The 24,313-nt window shown below is 44.3% G+C and overlaps 1 protein-coding gene across 1 annotated transcript in view; it reads left to right on the top strand.

The window, feature by feature from the left end:
• The window catches only part of dmc1 (DNA meiotic recombinase 1), a 161,087-nt gene that overhangs the window by 95,697 nt on the left and 41,077 nt on the right, over positions 1 to 24,313 (top strand). Inside the window, exon 10 of the mRNA XM_048617571.1 lies at positions 12,198 to 12,271. Within this exon, the coding sequence (XP_048473528.1) occupies positions 12,198 to 12,271 (74 nt within the window). The remainder of the gene's footprint in view (positions 1 to 12,197; positions 12,272 to 24,313) is intronic.

Below are 24,313 nucleotides of genomic sequence, written 5' to 3'. Positions count from 1 at the left end.
GCACAATTAGTTCATCCATTTTATTGGAAATGCTCCACACATTAAGGCACAAAGCCTTTAAGCTTGTCTTTTAACGGTGTTTGTCTCGCTCTTATTTTTCTCAATAGCCCTGTTTGAATTTTGTCCTTCATTTCTCTGCCTATCACTTTTCTTATTCCCTTTTCTGCCTTTTGTTTTTGTCCTTGCTCCCGCCTTCTCCGACTCCTTACATAGGCTCCCACCCCCCCGGCATATTAGTTTGAACCCTCCCCAGCCACTCCAGCAATCACTCCCCTGGGACATCAGTCCCAGTCCTGTCCAGGTGTCATCTGTCCCTGAGAACCGGTCCCAATGCCCCAGGAATCTGAAACCCTCCCCGTGACAATCTTTTCAGCCACATATTCATCTGATATATCCTGTCATTTCTACCCTGACTAGCATGTGGCACTGGTAGTAACCCTGAGATCACTGCCTTTGAGGCCCTGGGATCACTGCCTTTTTAGGGCCGATTTCTTAACTTTCTTCCTAGCTCCCTGTATACTGCTTTTAGGAACTCATCGCTTATACTCTCTTTATACCGATGTGTACCACGACCCCTGGCTGTTTACCCTCCCCCTCTAGAATGACCTGTACCCGCTCCGAGACATCCTTGACCCTAGCACCAGGGAGGCAACATACCATCCTGGAGTCTCATTTGCAGCCACAGGTATCCCTGTCAATTCCCCTTATGATTGAGTCCCCCATAATTATTGACCTGGCACACTTTTTACCTCTCCTCTCTGCAGTAGAACCAACCCTGGTGCAAAAGGTTTGGCTGCTGCTCCTTTTCCCTGACAGGTCATTCCCCTCAACAGTATCCAAAACAGTATATCCGTTGTGCAGGGGAATGGCCACAGGAGATTCTTGCACGACCTGTCTATCTCTTTTGCTGTGTCTGGTGGTCAGCCTTTCCCTTCCTGCCTGCAGAGTCTGAGCCTGCAGTGTGATCACCTCTCTATATGTGCTATCCATGACACTCTGCCTCGCAGATGGGTCACAGTCTCCCAGCTGCCACTCCAGCTCTGAAACTTGAGCTTCCTGGAGCTGTACCTCTGCGAACATGCTGACCTGGGAGACTGGAACTGTCCCCAGTCTGCCACATGGAGCAAACCAAGACTTTGGGCTCTCCACTCATGGTTTACCTTTTTCAATTAAACATTGGAGAGTACTTTATATGAGATTAGATCAATTCCAGTTATCTGTGGTCCTTCTTTCCTGGTCTGTGTACTACCCTTACAGACTGGAAGCCAAAAAAAGTACTATTAAGCGATAGAAGTTGTAAGGACTTACCTGCCTTACCTCCTACTCACCAATCAGCTCTCTCCCTTGTAGTCATTTGCATCAGGACAAGGCCACTCACTTTGCCTTGATTGTGGTCCTCTGATTTTTGTTTTGGTTGGAGGAGAAGGGAGGGAAACACTAAAGTAATGCTTGGAGTTTGGTAGTGGTGATTGCGCTGATACAAATCTTCACCCTGACTGCAAACCAGTATCTTCATAGCCCTCCACTGGACACTTGAATTCACTTGAACTTGGAGGGTGTCTTGCTGAGGTCCTCCTTCTGGTAGTGGTGACTGTGCCGTTGCAAATCTTCACCGCGACTGCCAATCAGCATCTTCACAGCCCTCTTTATAATTTTCTCCACCATTTATCTGCCAGTACCCATGTCCCAGTTATTAATTCCTCAGTTGTATCCTCCAAAGGTCTCATACTTGTTTTAGCTATTCGCTTTCTTTTTATATGCCTGTCAAAGCTCTTGCTGTTTGTTTTTTAGATTCCTTACCTATTTACTTTGACAATTTTGCCCTTTTTAATTAGCTTTTGAGTTATCCGCTTCTGGTTGCTAAAAAGTTCCCAATTCCCTGGCCTACCACTAGATTTTCCCATTTTGTACGCTTTCATTTTTGAACATAGAACATAGAACAGTACAGCACAGTACAGGACCTTCGACCCATGATGTTGTGCCGACCTATTATCCTACTAAGATCAATCTACCGTGCATACCCTACGTATTACTATCTTCCATGTGCCTATCCAAGAGTCGCTTAAAAGTCTCTAAAGTATCTGACTCCACTACCACTGCGGCAGCGCATTCCACACGCCCACCACTCTCTGTGTGAAGAACCTACCTCTGACATCTCCCCTATACCTTCCTCCAATCACCTTAAAATTATGCCCCCTCGTAATAGTCATTTCCGCCCTGGGAAAAAGTCTCTGAGTATCCACTCTATCTATGCCTCTTATCATCTTGTACACCTCTATCAAATCACCTCTCATCCTTCTTCGCTCCAATGAAAAAAGCCCTAGTTCCCTCAACCTTTCCTCAAAAGACCTGCTCTCTAGTCCAGGCAGCATTCTGGTAAATTCCTCTTCACCCTGTCTAAAGCTTCCACATCTTTCCTGTAATGAGGTGACCAGAACTGAACACAATGTTCCAAGTGTGGTCTAACCAGAGTTGTATAGAGCTGCCGCATAACCTCACGACTCTTAAACTCAATTCCCCTGCCAATGAAAGCCAACACACCATGTGCCTTCTTTACAACCCTATCAACTTTGAGGGATCTATGGACGTGGACCCCAAGATCTCTCTGTTCCTCCACACTGCTGAGAATCCTGCCATTAACCCTCTATTCTGCATTCAAATTTGACCTTCCAAAATGAATCACTTCACCCTTTTCTGGGTTGAATTCCATCTGCCACTTCTTTGCTCAGCTCTGCATCCTGTCAATGTTCCGTTGCAACCTACAACAGCCCTCCATTCTGTCCACAACTCCACCAACCTTCGTGTCATCAGCAAACTTACTAACCCACCTTTCCACTTCCTCATCCAAGTCATTTATAAAGATCACAAAGAGCAAAGGCCCCAGAACAGATCCCTACGGAACACCATTGGTCACTGAGCTCCAGGCTGAATACTTTCCATCTACTACCACCCTCTGTCTTCTATTGGTCAGCCAGTTTTGTATCCAGACAGCCAAATTTTCCTGAATCCCATGCCTCCTTACTTTCTGAATGAGCCTACCATGTGGAACCTTATATTTTTGATTGGATGTTCTCCTTGACTTGCTTTTTAACAAAGTGTTTCAATCTTCTCACCAAACCCTTTTTTTTGACCGGAACAAAGTTTTGATGAATGTTATGAAATATTCGCTTAAATCTCTACCATTATTCATTGCTGACCTTAACCTTAATCTATTTTCCCAGCCCATTTTAAATAACTCTTTCTTTATATCTCTTTAATTGTCCTTTAGTTGATGGCACAGGTTTGAGACTTGAATTGCTCTCTCTCACACTGATTTTGAAATTGTACCATGAACAAAGAACAAGAACAAAGAAAATTACAGCACAGGAACAGGTCCTTTGGCCCTCCAAGCCTGCGCCAATCCAGATCCTCTATCTAAACCTGTCACCTATTTTCCAAGGATCTGTATCCCTCTGCTCCTTGCCCATTCATGTATCTGTCTAGATACATCTTAAATGATGCTATCGTGCCCGCCTCTACCACGTCCACTGGCAACGCGTTCCAGGCACCCACCACCCTCTGCGTAAAGAACTTTCCATGCATATCTCCCTTAAACTTTTCCCCTCTCACCTTGAAATCGTGACCCCTAGTAGTTCCCACTCTGGGAAAAAGCTTCTTGCTATCCACCCTGTCTATACGTCTCATGATTTTGTAGACCTCAATCAGGTCCCCCCTCAACCTCCATCTTTCTAATGTAAATAATCCTAATCTACTCAACCTCTCTTCATAGCTAGCGCCCTCCATACCAGGCAACATCCTGGTGAACCTCCTCTGCACGCTGTCCAAAGCATCCACATCCTTTTGGTAATGTGGCAACCAGAACTGTACGTGGTATTCCAAATGTGGTCGAACCAAAGTCCTATACAACTGTAACATGACCTGCCAATTCTTGTACTTAATACCCTGTCCAATGAATGAAAGCATGCCGTATGCCTTCTTGACCACTCTATCCACCTGCATTGCCACCTTCAGGGTACAATGGACCTGAACACCCAGATCTCTCTGTGCGTCAGTTTTCCCCAGGGCTTTTTCATTTACCGTATAGTTCGCTCTTGAATTGGATCTTCCAAAATGCATCACCTCACATTTGCCTGGATTGAACTCCATCTGCCATTTCTCCGCCCAACTCTCCAATCTATCTATATTCTGCTGCATTCTCCGACAGTCCCCTTCACTATCTGCTACTCCACCAATCTTAGTGTCATCTGCAAACTTGCTAATCAGACCATCTATACCTTCCTCCAGATCATTTATGTATGCTTATCCATGCTGTGATTGCTATTCCCCAGTGGATCCTTAACTATAAAAACTCTTATTCATTCTACACATGACTTGATCTTAAACAGCTTTTTCCTGGGTGGGTTGTCCAACATACTGCTCTAATTAACATTCCCCAATACACTCCACAGATTTGTCTTCCGTGTTATTCTGGTCCATTTAATTTCCTCCATCCACATGCAAATTAAGTTCACCTATGACAATTAAAGTGCCCTTTTTACATGCTTCTATTATCTGCCAAATTATACTTCGTCCTACAAACTGGGATCTCTTTGCGGCCCTATAGACAACTCTCACTTGAGACCCTTTTTCCTTGCTATTATATGTTACCACCCACACTGATCCTACATCACCTTCTATTGCGCTTATATCACTACTCATCACTGCACCAATATCTTCCTTTATTAACAATGCTACCTAACCTCCTTTTTATTTTTGTAAGAAACATTAAATACTCTTTAACATTGAGTTTCCAGTTTTCACCACCGTGTAACCATGTCTCCATATAGCTATTGAGTCAATTTATTTCTGTTCATACCATCAACTATTGTTAGAAATACTGTGTGCATTCAGATAAACAGCCTAAAGTTTTGACTTTTTAACCATCCCTACTTAGTTCTAATTTCTTCTGCAATCTTCTGCTTATATTTTCTCTCCCTTCCTATCACGTTGTGATTATTGCTCACCGTTTCAATACCCTGCATCTCTCTTTTCTCATTTCCAGTTGATTTTTAAAATATTTCTTCAATTGAACCATTCCCCCAACTAATTAGCTTAAAAGCCTTATTTATGACCCAAGTTATATGATTTGCCAAGGCACTGATCTCAGCATGGTTCAAATGAACCCTTTTCAATGGAACTTCCCCCAATACTGGTGTCACTAACCCATACAAAGGAGGAAGTAATTTCTCTGACGCTAATCTTTGAGCCACACATTCAGCTGTAATCTTATTTGTCCAATGCCGATTGCACATGGCTCGGGTATTAATCCTAATATTATTACCTTTGTGACTCTATTTTTTAATTTCACTCCAAGCTACTCATAATCCCTCAGTAAAAACTCTTTCCTAGTGCTTCCCATGTCGTTGGTACCTCTGTTGGCCACGACAACTTGATCTTTCCTCTCCGGCTCCAAGATCCTCTCCAGCCTAGAAGAGATGTCCTGAATTTTAGCACCAGTTAGGCAACACAGCCTTAAGAACATTCTCTCTTTGCTGCAGAGAACAATATCTATTCCCCGAGCTATGCAATACCCTAATACTACTACACATCACTTTTCTACCCCCACTTGAATAGCACTCTGTACCGCATATGTTTTGGTCAATTTGCTTGTCGTCCCTGTCTGTGCCTTCATCCACACCAGGAGCAAGAACCTTGTACCTATTGGATGAGGGCACTGACTGAGGCTTCTGCCAAGCTAAATTTTAGACAATATTTGTTTCAGTCATGGTCAAAACCTCCTGTCTGTAACCAAGCAACAAATATGTAATCAATTGAAGGGAGTAACTGTCTCCCAAAACACAATGTCTAGATAACTGTCCCCCTTCTTGAGTGTGACTGCAAACCTGAGCCTAATTTCCTTCAGCAGCCAATACTTTTGCTGGAGATGTGGTTATCTTAGATCACATCAGCTCCCAATTGCAACACGTTACCTGCCCAGCCATTTCTATTCTATTTAATTAATCACTTGGATGTTAAATATTTTAAAAGTGAATTTCCTAACTCTAATGATGAGCTGTAATACCACCTGCAGTTAAAACAGACATGGAAGTAATACTCATCAATCACTTACAGCCACACGGCCAATCAAAAGTGATACAGACAATATATCCACCAATCACACTTCGATTCTGACAGGTAGATGCAGTTTGAAGGGTTTAGTTTTGATGTTCTGATGCTATTGCCCTTGTAACACAGGTCCCCTCCCCTAGTCTGCTTCTCAGAGATCCTGACTTGCTGCATCCTCCTCCCAATCCATTTCACAGGTTGAAGATGGAGTCAACAGTGCTTTCAAGCAGGAATGACTTGCTCACTGATGCTCAGTTTAGGTTCCGCCAGGGTCACTAACCTCTTGATCCTTAATATGAACTAAGACAAAAAGGTTAAACTCCAGGGATGCGGTAAGTGAGACTACCCTGGAAATCAAGGCAACATTTAATGGAGCATGGAATCATAGAGCTGAAGCAATTGGAGTCAACGGCAATCAGGGAGAAAAAAATCCCACTAATTAAAGCCGTACCAAGCATAAAGGGAGATGGTTGTGTTTGTTGGTGGTTAATCATCTCAGTCCCAGGATATCACTACAAGAGTATTTTTTAAAGAATCCCTACAGTGAGGAAACAGGCTCTTCGGCCCAACAAGTCCATACTAACCCTCTGAAGAGCACCCCCCCGCCCACCCCCCCACCTCATAACCCTGCATTTCCCATGGCTAACAAACCTAATCTCAATATTCCCGAACACTATTGATAATTTAGCATAGCCAATCCACCTAGCCTGTACATCTTTGGACTGTGGTAAGAAACTGGAGCACCCAAATGAAACTCACGCAGACACAGGGAGAACATGCAAACTCCACACAAACAGTCGCCCGAGGGTGGAATAAAACCAGGGTCCCTGGCACTGTGAGGCAGCACTGCTAACCATTGAGCCACTGTGCCATCCCAAAGTCCTCAGCGTAGTGTCTTAGGCACAAGCAACTTCAACTGCTTCAGCATGAGGTCAGAATTGGGAATGTTCGTTGATCATAGCACAAAATTTAGCACCATTTATGACTCCTCAGATATTGAAATAGACTGTCCATATACAGCAAGACCTGGGTAACATCCAGACTTGGGTTGATAGGAAGTAAGCTACATTCATCCCACACAAATTCCAGGCAATGGACCTTTTTCTTCAGTTCTCCTCTGCACTTTCTGCATTGTGATGTTCCTACATTATGAATGCGACACTTATCATAAGCTACCTTTACAGAATCATGGAATCATAGATTCCCTATTGTGCGGAAAGAGGCCACTCGGCCTATTGAGTCTGCACCAATCCTCCAATCTAGACTCACCCTCCCACCTACCATGGCTAATCCACCTACCCTGCACAAGCCTGGACACTATGGGCAATTTAGCATGGCCAGTCTGAACATCTTTGGACTGTGGGAGGAAATCGGAGCACTCAGAGGAAACCCATGCAGTCATGTTTTCATTTTTAGGCACTGTATCCTTTGTCATTCAGGGAGCTGAATGGGAGCCTTTCCATTCTTAATCATAGGGCTGTGTTTTCTAAACTATCTGTTCCTTTCAGTCTTCCCATAAGTCAACAGATTTTTTACATATTTCTAAATGCGGGGGAGATGGATTGAAATGCAATGCAAAGAAGGCTTGTTGCAAGTCACATTACAGATAACTAACTATTGGAAGGGCTAAATTGTTGTACACAATTATGTAGTTTGTTGCAATGGTAGATTTGGAAATTGATGTGAGCATTGAGGGCATGAGATTGGTTCTCATGTGAGGTCTAGACTATTCTGCTCTCATCTTTCTTTGGCATTTTGGAACCTACTGTAGTAGCACCTTTTGAAAGAATTAAGGGTGTAACAATAGGATCTAAACGGATTTTAGAGCTCCATCTTGATACAGTCCCATCTCAATGTTAAGCCTTCTTTTAATCTTTTAGAAGCTAATTAACCTGTAGTATATTGCAAACATTTTGTTCTTAAAACAACTTGCACAATTCCTTTAACATATAATTAATGTCAGCGTACTTCACAGATGAAGGAAGAACAAACATGAGCCTTTGTGAAGATTAACTTCAAAATTATGGAGAGAAGTAGAGGAGTAGTGAGGGTTTAAGCAAAAAGGTCCCAGAAAGTACAGCTGAAACAGCTGGAGTTTGAACAACTGCAGGTGAAGTAGAGAGTGAGAGAGAGAGACTACATGGAATATCAGAGTCTGAGAATGGTAGGCAAGGCATGCATGGAGAAGGTTGCAAAAATATATTGGGGAGAGATCTTGGAGGAACAAGAAGACAAGAATTTTGTTCAGCAATTTGTGGAAATGAGGTTAATAATGTAGGTTGGCTAACCTACCTTCTCTTACTTTAACACACTTACCTTCTCTCTGTTATGTCCCAGGTTAGTAAGCCAGTATACCTTCAAGAAACATATCATCACTGATCATAGCACGTGAACTGTCATAAATTTCTCATATTCCATTTAACCCCGGGATCACTTGAAACATGACATGCTGTTGAAAGCATACTGCTCTGTTGTGACTAACGTTAAACACTTCGGTGTCGTGAAACATAGAGCAGAACCTTCCCTACTGAACAATGTGTGTTCAGCTACTGAACAATTTGTGCTTTGGTCAGTTGGGAAAATAATATGAGATTAGGAAGATGAGATTGAGAAAAAAGATTTGGATTCTCTAACCAAACTTGAATGGTGAGAAGAGAATCATGCTCGTGAGTAGTGCCACTGTTACCTAATCTCATCTCATTGAAATGCAGTTTCCTATTCTCCCATCATCAGATAAAAATTGGATGCGATAGTTCCCAACTTGAAAGTCATAGGGGGTACTAGGCTACTCTAGTTTGCCACACATTGTATCAGGCCTCCAGTTTAGATAGCAGTCACCAGACTCTTGAATGGACCTCTCAAATGTTAATTCTGATCTCTCTCTCTCTCTGCATCATCTCTGTAACACTGTATTCTGCACTCTGTTCTGTTACCTTGATACACTTTGTTTGGTACGATCTGCCAGTATAGCACGCAAAACAACACCTTTCACTGTACCTCAGTACATGTGACAACAATAAATCAAACAATCAATCAATCTCAGAGCATGTTTCAACCAAATGGCCATGTATCAAAGTCTAGTGAGAGTTGTCCTCAGTCAGGTCAATGGAGAAACTCTTCACTTAGGAGGTTCCAAAATATTAATTCCATGGCAACCTCCAATATCACTGCAGGGAGTTGGACCAATCACAGCCCTTGGGGTGGTCAGAGACAGTATTACTCCACTTCAGGCTGGTGGACCACAGTGGGTCCTGCAGATCCAGTGCTACCAGTCTAAGGATTCACAAACATTAGTTGGAGAACTGCACAGTTACCATTCAGGGGTCTGGTCAGTCATCAGTCAGGGCTGTCAGTCCTGAAGGTTAATTCAATGAAAGTCAACATGAGTTAACCAGGGACGGTTGTTGTGGTAGGGACGTTGGGGAAGTCAGTTCTGGGGTTTGGAGGCAGCATGCAGGGACAACACGCATTGGAGGACATGGGTTACTGGAGAAGGGCAGGGTGCATTGATGGGTAGCCATGGTTGGCAATGACTAAGCTGTCAGGTCAGGGCTCAGGCAGTAATGTCAGAAGAGTAAGTCATAAATCAAAGAGGTGTATGGGAATGTGCGCAAACCACGATGAGTTTGTCAAGGAAGAAGGGAACATGGATGTTTGAGCCCAGATCCTTGATTACGAGACTGAACCTGCAACTCAGTTGTGTCAAGTGTGACCTGCACTGCCCTCCACATTCGTGAGATGTAAATGACATTAAAAATGGAAAGTAATGGCAACCCGTAGGCCATTCCTACTTCTTGCTAATATGTCAACTCTGGGTGTCAAGAACTCAAAAGTAGCAAATTTACTCACACAAATAATTTCAATCTTCCACAATACTAATCCTTAGAAGCATTATACTCATAAATCCACATGGGTTGGTTCCTTGGGTTGAATTTGAGTGGATGATTGGTCCTCCCATAATCAGAGGGTTTTTACCGTGGCTAACCCGCCTAACCTGAACACTATGGTGCAATTTTTTTTTCAGCATGGCAATCCACCTAACCTGCATATCTTTGGAGCGCAGGAGGAATTTGGAGCACCCTGAGGAAACCCACGCAGACATGGCAGGGGAACATGCAAACTTTAGTCAGACAATCGCCCAAGACTGGTATTGAACCCAGGTCCCTGGCACTGTGAGGCAGCAGTGCTAACCACTGTGCCACCATGCTACCACTTTTTGTTTATTTAAAAAAATATACTTTATTCATAAATATACAAAAGAAATAGACACATTTGCACACCTACCTGGTCATGCTAGCTGCCCCGGGTTACCCTGGGGGGTATGCACAGCAACTAAAGGAAAAAAAAACTCTGGCGGTCATCTCTACACTGTACTCACAGTTGGCCCCCTGACCAGTTGGAGGAGGCGCCAGCTGGGCCCAGTGCCACCATGCCACTACCGTTGAGGCAGTTGATAGACTGAGGTATTTCCTATACCAATCAGTTTTTAATGAGCTGCTAGGTGGGCAATCGGCTGAGTTATTTCAGTAGTGGGAGAGACATGTTAGCTGCCCCCTAATACACTTATCCTCATACTTAGAAAATAAAAAGGGAAAATGTCAGCTAGTTACTTCCAAAAACCATTTCCTCAGCTTAACAAAAAGAATGTCTCAAGTGGAGAAGCACCATTGTTTCCGACAGTCTTCACTCCTGACCTTCTATTGGTTGATGCTAACAAATTCCAAAACTGTGATAAAAGTTGATTTTTTTAGTAGAGACTGGCACTGTTAAAATACTGTTATCTATCAATTATTGACAATTATATTCCAGTATATGTTTCTACTCTTAATACAAATCTAAAGTCAGGTTAAACACTGGAACAAAAACATAATCAAATAGTTACAAAAACAAAGTTGCTGGAAAAGCTCTGCAGGTCTGGCAGCATCTGTGAGGGAAAAAATAGAGTTAATGTTTCGAGTCCGGTGACCCTTCCTCAGAACTTGGGGAGGGTCACCGGACCCGAAACATTAACTCTATTTTTTCCTTCACAGATGCTGCCAGACCTGCTGAGTTTTTCCAGCAACTTTGTTTTTGTTCCTGATTTACAGCATCCGCATTTCTTTCGGTTTTTATAATCAAATAGTTAATGGAAGCATATTAAAGATGAACATAATATTTATCTGTGGTGATGATGTGCCCCAACTCCTGTGGTGCCCACTGGTGTCTAAAGACCTGTATCATACCAATATCCCTGTCAACGGACACCCAAGCACAAGTGTAACTGCAAAAGTGGGACAGGCATTCAGGCCTGCATGACCACTGCCTAGACCTGTTAATGGCTACTTTGGCCAAGCCCAGGAGCAGTTCAATGACGAAGCCCTCCAACCTGCCTACCCCTCACAGGGGCATGGGTTTGAAGGACACCTAGCAATGTAGGAACAGCCCCTTCAAAAATCTAAAGTGAGGCTATAAACAGAAAAACTTAACATAAATGTGGAAAACTGTTGCCCCCAGTCCACAAAAAATATATGCCCTGACACCCAGTGTACTTGCTAAGCCTATTGTTACGTAGGACTGCTACATGTAACATCCTCCCAGTGTTCCAGAGGGAAAAAAGAAGGAATCCTTTGTAGAGAGCCCTTTACTGGGGATCTCCACCACCGAAGAGTACAATGTTACCCTAGGGCGTGTCTGAACAAAGGTGAGGAAGTGGAGAGTGTGCAACAGCAGCCAATACAGGAAAATCCTCTGTGATATTTTGAAGGGTAAGGGTGAATTTCCCTGAATCGGCTCAGATTGTGGGGCATCACATCCTGGGAGAAGGTCCAGTGCATGGGGCCAATGTCGAATTGTGGACCGATAGGCGTCAGTTCATTGGAAGCCCATCACATGCCTGAACCGACTTGATTTTCCTTGTTCAGGAACAATTGCATATCATGAATAAGATTGTAAGTTTAATTGTTAATGTAACTGGTGCCAACTTCCAAGCTTTAATGCAAAGAACATATGTGAAGTGAAATAACCTAAGTGAGTCTCACAAATGAAATACAGACTGCTTTGATTTTGAATTTCAAAATTAGTCATCCTACTGTAACATTTTGTGTCATTGACAGGTGAACACCAGATGGAACTACTGGATTATGTAGCAGCCAAATTTCACGAAGAAGGCGGCATTTTTAAACTCTTGGTATAAGCAACATTTAAATTAAATTATATCTTGTTAGCTTATAGGATCTGAACTGGCAATTGCCCTAAACTGCATTCTGGCTTTCAAGAATGTTCATATTCCTGTTTTATATTTGAGAAATGCTACTGGAGAGGGACCTTTGTGGATGAGATGATGGGTCCATTCTCTGCTTGTTAATAGTGATGAACCTACTATTTGATTGCTTTCTGGGAAGTGTGTCTGTTATCTTGCTATTTATTGGGAAAGGAGTGCATTTGTCTGTTGGGGAGCAGCCTATTAATTCATCTCCAATTGCTACTCTACAAGCTTCTACTCTGTATAGGACTCTGAGGCTCAGCATCTGTGTTCAGATAAAAGTGGCTGGACCTACCCTTTAACATGGAATGCACGCTGCTGCCTCTGCTTCCACTTCCTGTTTACAATTTGCTGTGATTCATTGTGCTACCTGTTATAAGTTGTTTGAGACTTGTGCATTTGAGCTGATGAAGGGTGTGTTTGGCCCTTGTGACAGTGGTTCTTCAGAATGCAAGTCATTTGGCCTCCACAGTCAGATATGAGTGAACCTCTGAAATCAGCCCTGTGTTAGAAAGAAAATTTCAGTTACTTGCATCGCACCAGCTGCTTTATCAGTTATTAGCAAACATATGCAAAGGTAATTTAGGGAGTTAGGTAAACAGTTGAAAAGTAGGAACAACAACAAAGTTGCTGGAAAAGCTCAGCAGGTCTGGCAGCATCTGTGAAGGAGAAAACAGAGTTAACGTTTCGGGTCCGGTGACCCTTCCTCAGAACTGATGGCGGAAGACGTCAGTTTATATGCAGAAAATAGGGAGGTGGGTGGGGTAGGGAGTAAACAATAGGATAGAGCCCAAAGAGAGAGAAAGACAGTTGGACAGACAAAGGAGTTGCTAATGATCAGGCTGGGAGGGTGAATAGTTGTCAATGGGGACTGTTAGTGACTAACAACAGGGGGTGTGTAATGGCAGGCTACGTGGTAACAAGGCCTGGTGTGTGGGGTGGGGGGCTGCCCACAGATGCTGCCAGACCTGCTGAACTTTTCCAGCAACTTTGTTTTTGTTCCTGATTTACAGCATCCGCAGTTCTTTTGGTTTTTAGTTCAAAAGTAGGACCTGGAGAGTTGTAATCTTGGGATTACCCCCTGTGCCACCTGCTAGGAGGCAAGAAATAGGAAGATAATACAGTTGAATCCGTGGCAAAAGAACTGGTGTGATGTCAGATATCTGGATCATTGGGATCTCTTCCAGGGCAGGGGAATTTGTATAGGCAAGACAGGTTGTATCTCAACTGGAACGCATCAATATCCTTGCAGGGGGGTTTGCTAGTGGCATTCGGGAGGGTTTAAACTAGTGTGTCAGTGGGGTGGGAACCAGAGCAGTAGGTCATTATGTGGAGTGATTGAGGAGAATGAAGAGTTTAAGTCAAGTAAATCTAAATGAAGAAAAGGCAGGATCAGGTTAATGAACATGGAAGTACTGACAGTCTGAATTTATTTTAATGCAAGGAAGTATAACGGGCAAGGCAGATGAACTTAGGGCCTAGATTAGTCGATGGAACTACCTCAGATATTAACTTCCTCGGTATTGACTGGTACAACTTTAGTAACAGGGACTTCGATGGGGCAGAATTTGTTAGGTGCATCCAGGAGGGTTGCTTGACACAATGTGTAGATAGTAAATCGAGGGAAGGGTCTATGCTAGACATTGCATTGGGAAATGGCCCTGACCAGGTGATCAAAGTTACAGTGGGGGAGTATTTTGGGAATAGTGATCATAATTCCATACATTTTAAGATTGTTATGGATAATGCTCAATTTGGAGAAGGCTAATTTCAACAGTATTGGGTAGGAATTGGAGAAATTAGATTGAGAAGGGCAGCTGTTTGAGGGTAAATCCACATCTGACATGTGAGAGTCTTTTAAAGGCCAGTTGACCAGAGTTCAGGATGAGATTGTTCCTGTGAGGATGAAAGAGAACGATGACAGGTTTAGGAACCCTGGATGACAAGAAACGTTGAAAATTTAGTCAAAAAGCATATGTAAGGAAAATGCAATCAGACAAATTACAGGAAGATTATAAAGAAAGCAGAAAATAACTTTAAGAAGGAATTAGGAGGGACAAATGGGGCCAGGAAGTGGCCTTGGAAAATAGGGTTAAGGACAATACCAAGGCATTTTATACATGTATTAGAAACAAGTGGGTAGCTAGGTATAGAGTAGATCGACTCCAGGACAAAGAAGGGAGTTTATGCATGAGCCAGAGCAAGTGCGTGAGATGTAGTGATTGTAACAAGGTCAGCCAGCTGGTCCTAATAGAATATGAGTTCCCTGATGGGGACTGTTAATCTGGTCCATCCAGGGATCCCTGGCTGACAGATAAAAATAGGAGTGTCAGACATCCTGACACTCAGAGCTGGGTCTGAGGGAGCTGGACCAGTGTCAAGGATTTTCCATGTGTAAATAAAGGGTGACTTGGTGATGAGATGCTAGAACTGTGTGGAGTTATTTCATGAGATTCTTAATGAGTATTTCATATTGGTATTCACAAAGGAGATAGACATGGATAATGGTAAGATGAGAGAGGAGTATGGTGATATTCTGGGGTATATTGATATCAAGATAGAAAATGTTTTGGTGTCTTTTAAACGTTAAGTCATAGAGTCATAGAATCCTACAGCGCCAAGACAGGCTCTTCAGCCCAACCTGGTCCATGCTAACCAAAATGTCCATCCATATTAACCTCATTTCCCTGCACTTGGTCCATATTCTTTGAAACCTTTCCTATCCATGTTTTCATCCAACTACCTTTTAAATGTTGTTAATGAACCCGCCTCAACCACTCATTCCATATGGGTTCCACCCTCTGTGTAAAAAAGTTTCCTCTCAGGTTCCCCTGTAGTCTTTCCCCTCTTACCTTAAACTGATGCCCTGTAGTCCTCGATTCTCAAATCCTGGGAAAAAGACTGAGTGCATTCACACTATCCATGCCTTGAATGATCTTAGACACTTCTATAAGATCACCCCCTCAGTTTCCTATGCTCAAAAGAAAAAAAAGTCCTAGCTTGTCCAATCTCTCCCCATAACTCAGTACCTTGAGTCCTAGCAACATTCTTGTAAATATCTTCTGCACTCTTTCCAGTTTAATAACATCCTTCCTATAGCAAGGTGACCAAAATTGAACACAATACTCCAAGTGCAGCCTCACCAACGTCCTGTACAACTGCGGCATAACTTCCCAACTTCTATATTCAGTGCCCTGACTGATGAAGGCCAGTATGCCAAAAGCCTTCTTCACTGCCCTGTCTACCAGTGACTCCACTTTCAGAGAACCATGTACCTGAACTCCAAGGTCTCTGTTCCACTACACTCCTTAAGGCTCTACCATTCTCCATGAAACTCGTACCTTAATTCGACTTTCCAAAATGCATCACCTTACATTTATCTTTATTAAACTCCATTTGCCATTTCTTCGCCTACTTCCTCAGCTGATTAAGATCCCGCTGCAATTTCTGATAACCTTCTTCGCTGTTCATTGTCTAGTACTCACAGGCCTCCCTCCGACAAGCATCCTTCCACTATTACTCTCTGCTTCCTACCATCAAGCCAATTGTGTATCCAATTTGCTAACTCTCCCTGGATTCCATGCAATCTAACCATCCTGAGCAGCCTACCATGTGGAACCTTATCAAAGCCCTTACTGAAATCCAAATAGACTATGTCCAATGGCCCTGTTGTCATCAACCTTCCTGGTCACTTCAAAGAATTCTAACAAATTAGTGAGGCATGATCTCCCACACACGAAGCCATGCTGACTACTCCTAATCAAACCCTGTCTTTCTAAATGCATGTATATCTTATCCCTCAGAATTTTCTCAAGTAACTTACCTACCACAGATTTTAAGTTTACTGGTCTATAATTCCCAGGCTTTTCTTTGCAGCCCTTCTTGAACAAGGGCACAACATCCGCTACCCTCCAGTATGGCGGGATCTCACCTGTGGCTAACGATGATGCAAATACATATGCCAGGGTCCCTGCAATTTCGTCTCTAGCCCCTTGCTAGATCCTTGGATATATCTGATCAGGACCAGGAGATTTATCCACCATCATACGTTCTAATACTTCCAACACCTCCGCTACTGTGATATGGACTGTTCCCAAGATATCGCCACTAACTTCCCCAAGTTCCCAAGTCTTCATGTCTTTCCCCACAGCAAACACAGAGGAGAAATATTCATTGAGGACTTTGCCCATCTCCTGTGGTTCCACACATGCATGTGTACTTTGGTCTTTGAGGTGTCCTATTCTCTCTCTAGTTATTCTTTTTCCTTTAATATATTTAAAGAATCTCTTTGGATTCACCTTAACCTTCTCAGCCAAAGCTATCGCGTGCCCCCTTTTCACCCTCTTGATTTCCTTCTTCAGTAAACTCCTGTATCTCCTATATAACTCCAGGGATTCCGTTGATCCCAGCTGCCTGTTCCTGAGCCATGCCTCTTTTTCTGGTCAAAGCCTTAATATCTGTTGTCATCCCAGGTTTGTTATTCCTGCCAACCTTGTCCTTCACCCTCACAGAAACATATAGAACTTGAACTCTAGCTATCACACTTTTAAAAGGCTCCCACTTGCCAGAGGTCTGTTTGCCTGCAAACAAACTACTTCAGTCAACCCCTGACAGCACCTGTCTAATTCCATCAAAATGCGCCTTGCCCCAATTTAGAATTTGAACCTGTGGACCATTTTTGTCCTTCTCCATAACTACTTTAAAATTAATAGAACTATGGTCACTAGTCCCAACGTGCTCCCCCACTGTCCCCTCAGTCACCTGTCCTGCCCTATTTTCCAAGAGTAGGTCAAGTTTTCCCTCTTCCCTATGTACTCTGTGTACTGCTTGAAGAAACTTTCTTGAACACATTTAACAAATTCCACCCAATCTAAGCCCTTAACTTTATGGCAATCCCAGTCTATGTTAGGAAAATTAAAGTTCCCCACTGTGACAACCCTTTATCTCCTGCAAGTCTCCTCAATCTCCCTGCATATTTGTTCCTCTAATTCCCATTGACTATTTGGGGGCCTATACTACAACCCCAATAACGTCACCTCCCCCTTCTTATTTCTTAGCTCCAACCACAAAGCCTCACTGGATGATCTCAGTTATTTCATCTCTGACTACTGCTGTGATACACCTCTTAATCAATTCCCCCTCCCCTCTTTCCTCCACCTCTGTCTCACTTAAAACACCTGTACCTCAGAACGTTAAGCTACCAGTCCTGTCCCTCCTTTAGCCATGTTTCTGTAATGGCTGTAATATCCTAGAGTCACGTACCTATCCACGCCCTGAGTTAATTGGCCTTACATGTCAGCCCTCTTGCATTGAAATAGATGCAATTTAATCCAACAGGCATTCCTCGCTCCCTGTCCTGTTCCAGCCTGACCTGTGTTTTGAACTTGCTATTTCTGACAACTGTACCTCCTTCCAGCTTCATACTTGCCTCCCTGCTATTGAGGATCCCAACCCCTGCCAATTTAGTTTAAACCCTTCCTTGCGAATCTGCCCTCCAAGATATTGGTTCCCCTCCAGTTCAGGTGCAATGCGTCCCTCTTGAACAGGTCACCTCTGCCCCAGAAAAGATCCCAATGATCCAGGAATCTGAATCGCTGCCTGCATACCAATTCTTTAGCCACGCATTCATTTGCCATATCCACCTATTCTTACCCTGACTAATACGTGGCACTGGAAGTAATGGCCTCATCCCTGTTTCTACCTTTGTCATTTGTGTCAATCTGCACAATGACTTCTGGCAGCTCATCCTCCCCTATGAGAATCGTCTGCTGCAGCTCTGAGATACCCTAGAGCCTGGCATCCAGGAAGCAACATACCATCCTGGTATCTCATTTGCAGCCACAGAATCTCCTAGCTGTCCCCCTGTATGCACCAAAGTGATGTCTCTCCCTCTCAGTCACCCTGTGCTGAACGCTGTTCCTCCTGCTGATCACAGGGGATGTTGCCAGACGATCCACTCCTCAATGCAGGTGACTGCTTCCAAGCTGTAATGTATGTCCCGAAGTGATGCCTCTTCCTCTCAGTGCTGGATGCTCTTCCTCCTGCTGATCACGGGGGCTGTTGCCAGACAATCCGCTGCTCAGTGCGGGTGACTGCTTCCAGGCTCCAGTGTATGCGCCAAAGTGATGCCTCTCTCTTTCAGTCACCCTCTGTTGGATTAAGGTTGATAAGTCTCCAACTCTTGATGGCTTCTTTCCCAGAGTACTGAGAGAACAAGGGAACAGATTACTGGGGCCTTGACAGAGATCATTGCATCCTCTTTAGCCAAGGGTGAGATCCAATAATACTAGAGAATAGCCAAAGCTGTTCCTTTGTATAAGAACAGCAACAGGAATAATCCAGGGAATTATAGGCTGTTGAGCCTTACATCAGTAGGAGGGAAATTATTGGAGAAGATTCTTAGAGATAGGATTTACTCACATTTGGAAAATAATGACATATTCCAGATAGTCAGCATGGCTTTGTGCAAGGGAGGTCTGTCTCACAAATTTGATTGAGTATTTTGAGGAAATGATGAAGATGATTAATGAGGATAGGGCAGTGGATGTGTCTAACATGGACTTTACTCAAGCGTTTGACAAATGCCTTCAAGATAAGCTGGTCCAGAAGATTAAGTCACGTGGGATTCATGGTGAGTTAGTAAGTTGCATACAAAATTGCCTTAGTCATTGAGGACAGAGGGTAGTTGGGGTGGAGTATTTTTCTGACTGGAGGTCCATGACCAGTGGTATTCCGTAAAGATCAGTGCTGGGACCTGAGTTGTTTGTAATATATATATGAATAATTTGGATGAAGTTGTACATAGACTGATTACTAAGTTTGCAGATGACTCAAACATTGGTAGACTTGTGGTTAGTGAGAAAGGATGTCAAAGGATACAGTAGGATATAGATCAGTTGGAAAGTTGCACAGAGAAATGGCAGATGGAGAATAATCTGGACCAATGTGAGGTTTCGTAGAATCCCCACAGTGTGGAAACAGGCCATTCAGCCCAAAAAGTCCACATCGACTCTCTGAAGAGCATCCCACCCAGACTCACCCCTATCCCTGTAACCCTGCATTCCCATGGCTTATCCACCTAACCTACACATCCCTTGACACTATGAGCAATTTACCATGGCCAATCCACCCAACCTGTACACCTTTGGATTGTGGGAAGAAACCCACGCAGACATGGGGAGAACGTGCAAACTCGACACAGTCATCCGAGGATAGAATTGAACCTCGGTCCCTGGTGCTTGAGGCCATGCTGAGCCCTTTTTTTGCCTTGACTTTTGTTTTTTTTTTGTACTGGCTCAAAGATGCAAACAGTGTTACCATAAGAAGCAGCAATTCTGTCTTACTGAAAGGAGCACTCCACACAGCTCACTTGAATATTGCCACGTTTAGCACCAGAGATGATCTGAACACATTCAAAATCACTTCCAAAGATCACCATATCATATGCTGAAGCGTATGCCGTGAATAGGTTGTCAGCAATGCCCCGGATCGAGTAGCAGTTATCGCCAGGTTTGACAGCTCCGGTCAGCATCTGAGGGAGATGCATCTTCCCAGGCAGGGCAGCCCAGCTGGGTCCGGTCTGCTCCGGTCTGACCACCTCCACAATCTCCGCACTTCAAAACATCTCAACTCATCTCACTGGTGCCTGAATGATATCTTCTATTTCCTTCAGAAAAGGTCCCTCTTTCTTTCTTTCTACCCCTGTTCCCTAGGGGAAGACAGCCCCAATCGGAAAGCAACACTTCCTCCCCTGTCTCTCTCCATGCACCCACTCCACTGTTTCGGTTTATTTTTAAAATACCTGGATTGTTCGGTGCCTCCAGGCATGCGCACCCTCTGCTCGTTCCCACCATGCCCATGCCCACGCCCACTGAGCTGACGTATTTTGGGGGGTCAAATCATAGAATCCCTACAGTGTGGAAACAGGCCATTCAGCCAAACAAGTCCACGCCACCCCTCCCAAGAGCATCCCACCCAGATCCAGACCCATCCTCTACCCCTGATTTTCCCATGTCTAGCCCACCTAACCTAAACATCCCTGAACACTATGGGCAATTTAGCATGGCCAATCCACCTACCCTGCTGTGGGAGGAAACCGGAGCACCCGAAGGAAACCCGCACAGACACAGGGAGAATGTACGAACTCCAAACAGATAGTCACCCGAGGATGGAATTGAACCCAGGTCCCTGGTGTTGTGAGGCAGCAGTGCTAACCACTGAACCACTGTGCCACCCTGAATGCAAGAGGAAAATATACAGTGAATGGCAGGACTGTTCAGAGTATTTATATACAAGGGGATCTTGAGGAGCAAGTCCATAGCTCCCTGAAAGCGGCAACACAAATGAATAAGTTGGTAAAAAGGTTTACGGCATGCTTACAGTACCTATTGAAACACTGAGTACAAAAGTTGGCAAGTCTTGTTGGAGCTGTATAAAACTTCAGTTCAGCCACATTTGGAGTATCATATGCTGTTCTGGTTGCTACACTCGAGGAAGGATGTGGAGGCTTCGGAGAGGCTGCAAAAGAGGTTTACCAGGATGTTACCTGGATTGGAGTGTATTAGTTATTAGGAGAGGTTGGACAAATTTGGATTGCTTTCAGTACAGCGTTGAAGGATTAGGGGCAATCTGATAGAAGTGTATACAATTATGAGAGACATGGACAGGGTAGATAGAGTCTTTTTCCAAGGGTGGAAATGTCAAATACTCGAGGGCATAGGTTTAAGGTGAGGAGGGTAACTTTGAAGATGTGTGAGAAAAGTTTTTTACACAGAGCGTGGTAGATGCCTGGCATTCGCTGCCAAGGAGGTGGTAAAAGCAGAAACGCTCCTGCTGCAGCTACGCACCCTTGTCTGTTATCTGGAAGGAGGACATAGAAACATAGAAGATAGGCGCAGGAGGAGGCCATTTGGCCCTTTGAGCCTGCTCCGCCATTCTTCACAATCATGGCTGATCATCCAGCTCAATAGCTTAATCCTGCTTTCTTCCCATAACCTTTGATCCCATTTGCCCCAAGTGCTATATCTAGTCACCTCTTGAATACTTTCAATGTTTTGGCATCAACTACTTCCTGTGGTAATGAATTCCACAGGCTCACCACTCTTCGTGTAAAGAAATGTCTCCTCAATTCCGTCCTAAATCGTATACCCCAAATCCTCATACTGTGACCCCTGATTCTGGACGCACCCACAATTGGGAACATCCTCCCTGGATCACAGGAGAGCTCTGAGATGCACATTCCTTTTCATAAACGTGAACAAGTCTGATTATGGTAACTACAGGGAAATCTCCCTGATGTCAACTGTTGAAAAAGTCTCCCCCTAGGTCCTCCTCAACTGATTCCTCCCTGTGGCTGAGGAACTTTTACAGGGTTACAGTGTGGGTTTTGGCCACAGAGGGGCACAATAGACATGATTTTCACCGTGAGATAGCTATGCAGAAAGGCAGAGAAAAGAACCTACCCCTGTATGTGGCCTTCTTTGAGTGGCCTTACAAAGGCCTTTGACACTGTCAGTTGGGAAGCATGGAGTGTCCTTCTCTGCTTTGGTTGCCCACCATGAAGTTTGCCATCATCCTTCGCCTGTTCCACGAAGTCATGATGATGACAAATGGCTCCACCAGCAATCCATTCCCCATTTGGACCAGTGTCAGGCAGGGCTGTGTCATTGTCCTAACACTGTTCTCAATCTACTTCATTGCAATGCTTCACTCACCGCTGACAAGCTCCCTGCTGGAGTGGAGCTAACTAACAGAACCTGGGGAAATTATTCAACCTCTGCTGCCTTCAAGCCAAAACCAGAATCACCCGAACCAGTAATTGAGCTGCAGTATGCAGACGATTCTTGTGTATGTGTAATCTCAGAGGATGTACTCTAGACCATTGTCAGCACCTCAATGGAGTCATATGAGAGCATGGGTCTCACCCTGAACATCTGCAAGACAAAAATCCTCCATCAACCTGGCCTGCCATTGTAAAGCAAACCCCTGATCATCAAGGTCCATGGGGAGGCCTTAGAGAATGTTGACCACTTCCAATAACTTGGAATTGTCCTGTCGGCCAAAGCAGTTATTGATCAAGAGATCCAGCTTTGCCTCCAGTGTGCTAGTGTAGCCTTTGGCCACCTGAGGAAAAGGATGTTCGAGAACAACAACGTCAGATCCGACACCAAGATCATGGTCTACAGTAGTGGGTCCTGCCCTGCTATATGGCTCTGAGACGTGGACTGTCTACAGAAGACTCTTCAAGGCATTGGAGCAGTACCACCAACATTGCCTGCGCAAAATCCTGTGAATCCGCTGGGAAGAAAGATGCACCAACACCAGCATCCTCGACCAGGCCAACATCCCCAGCATTGAGGCACTGACCACCCTTGATCACCTACGATGCATTAGGCATGTCGTCCGCATGACCAACATGAGAATTGCCAAACAACTGCTGTACTTCTATCTTCAAAATAGCAGGCGAGCCACAGGTGGATAGAGGAAGTGCTTCAGTGATACCTTAAGGCCTCACTGGTAAAGTGTGGCATTCCCACAGACACTTGCGGAATCACTGGCCAAAGACCGTCCAAAGTGGAGGAGGAACATCTGGGAAGGCATTGAGCACCTTAGGACTTGCTGTTGAGTAAAAGTGGAAGCCAGGTGAAAACAGTGAAAGGAGCATGCCGCCTCACCAATGCCCCACCCACCCATTCCCCTGACCCCTACCTGCCCCAAGGGTAACAGAGCCTGTGGTAGCTGCACTTGTTTGTACAGCCACCTGCAGACTCATTCTGACAGTGGAAGAGAGTCATCCTTGAGTGCGAGGGACTGCCAATGATGAAAAGCAAATACAATCGCAACATTTAAGAGGCATTTAGGTCAATACATGAACAGTCAGGGTATAGAGCGAAACGGACCAAATGCAGGCAGATAGGATTAGTTTAGAATGGTATAATGTCGACACAGGCATAGAGTCATACAACATGGAAACTACCCTTTGGCCCAACTCATCCATGCTGACCAGGTTCCCTAAGCTGAACACCCATTTACCTGTATTTGGCCATATCCCTCTAAATCTTTCCTATCTATTTACCTGCCCAAATATCTTTTAAATCTTGTAATTGTGCTCACCTCTACCATAGTGGGATGAAGTGCCTGTTTCTGTGCAAAACTGTTCTATGTTTTGTCTTAAGTTCTGTGGGGCAGCACGGTGGTTCAGTGGTTAGCATTACTGCCTTGCAGAGCCAGGGACCCGAGCTCAGTTCCACCCTTGGGCAACTGTCTATGTGCCGTTTGCACATTCTCCCCATGTTTGTGTGGGTTTCCTCCAGGTGCTCCGGTTTCCTCTCACAGTCCAAAGATGTGCAGGTTAGGTTGATTGGCCTTGGAAAATGTGGGTTACAGGGATGGGATGGGTCTGGGTGGGATGCTGTTTGGAGGGTTGGTGTGGACTCAGTGGGCTGAATGGCTGCTTCCACACAATAAGGATTCTATGATCTATGATCAAATGGCTCCTGCTAGACATGACTTCAAAGTTGGAAGCCACCAGAAGATGCATTCTGCAGTGATTGTAATGAGGTCATCCAGCTGGACCTCAGAATATGAGTTCCCTGATGGGGCGGTTAAGCTAATCTAATCAGGGAGCCCTGGCTGACAGATAAAAAGAGGGGTGTCAGAGATTCTGGCACTGTCATAATTGACTCTGAAGAGGCAGTACTAAAATTGAGGACTGTTCATCGTCAAATAAAAGGAGACGGGATACTGACCTATTTGGAGTAATTTCAGTGGCAACGGGAATAAAGCATGGTCCTGAAAAAACTCGCTTGCAACAGTTGTCTTTGAGTTGGGATAAGCATTTCTTACATCATGCCTTTGTTTGGGAAGCTTGACTCATTTGACCCTGCCATTGAGGACTGGGCCCAGTATGTGAAAAGAATGAGAGATAGTAGGAACTGCAGATGCTGGAGAATCCGAGACAACAAGGTG

This window comes from Rhincodon typus, chromosome 37 (assembly GCF_021869965.1).
Source record: "Rhincodon typus isolate 14 chromosome 37, sRhiTyp1.1, whole genome shotgun sequence".
Lineage (NCBI taxonomy): Eukaryota > Metazoa > Chordata > Chondrichthyes > Orectolobiformes > Rhincodontidae > Rhincodon > Rhincodon typus.
Note: the sequence above shows the minus strand (reverse complement) of the source record. Positions and strands in the feature narration are given on the sequence as shown.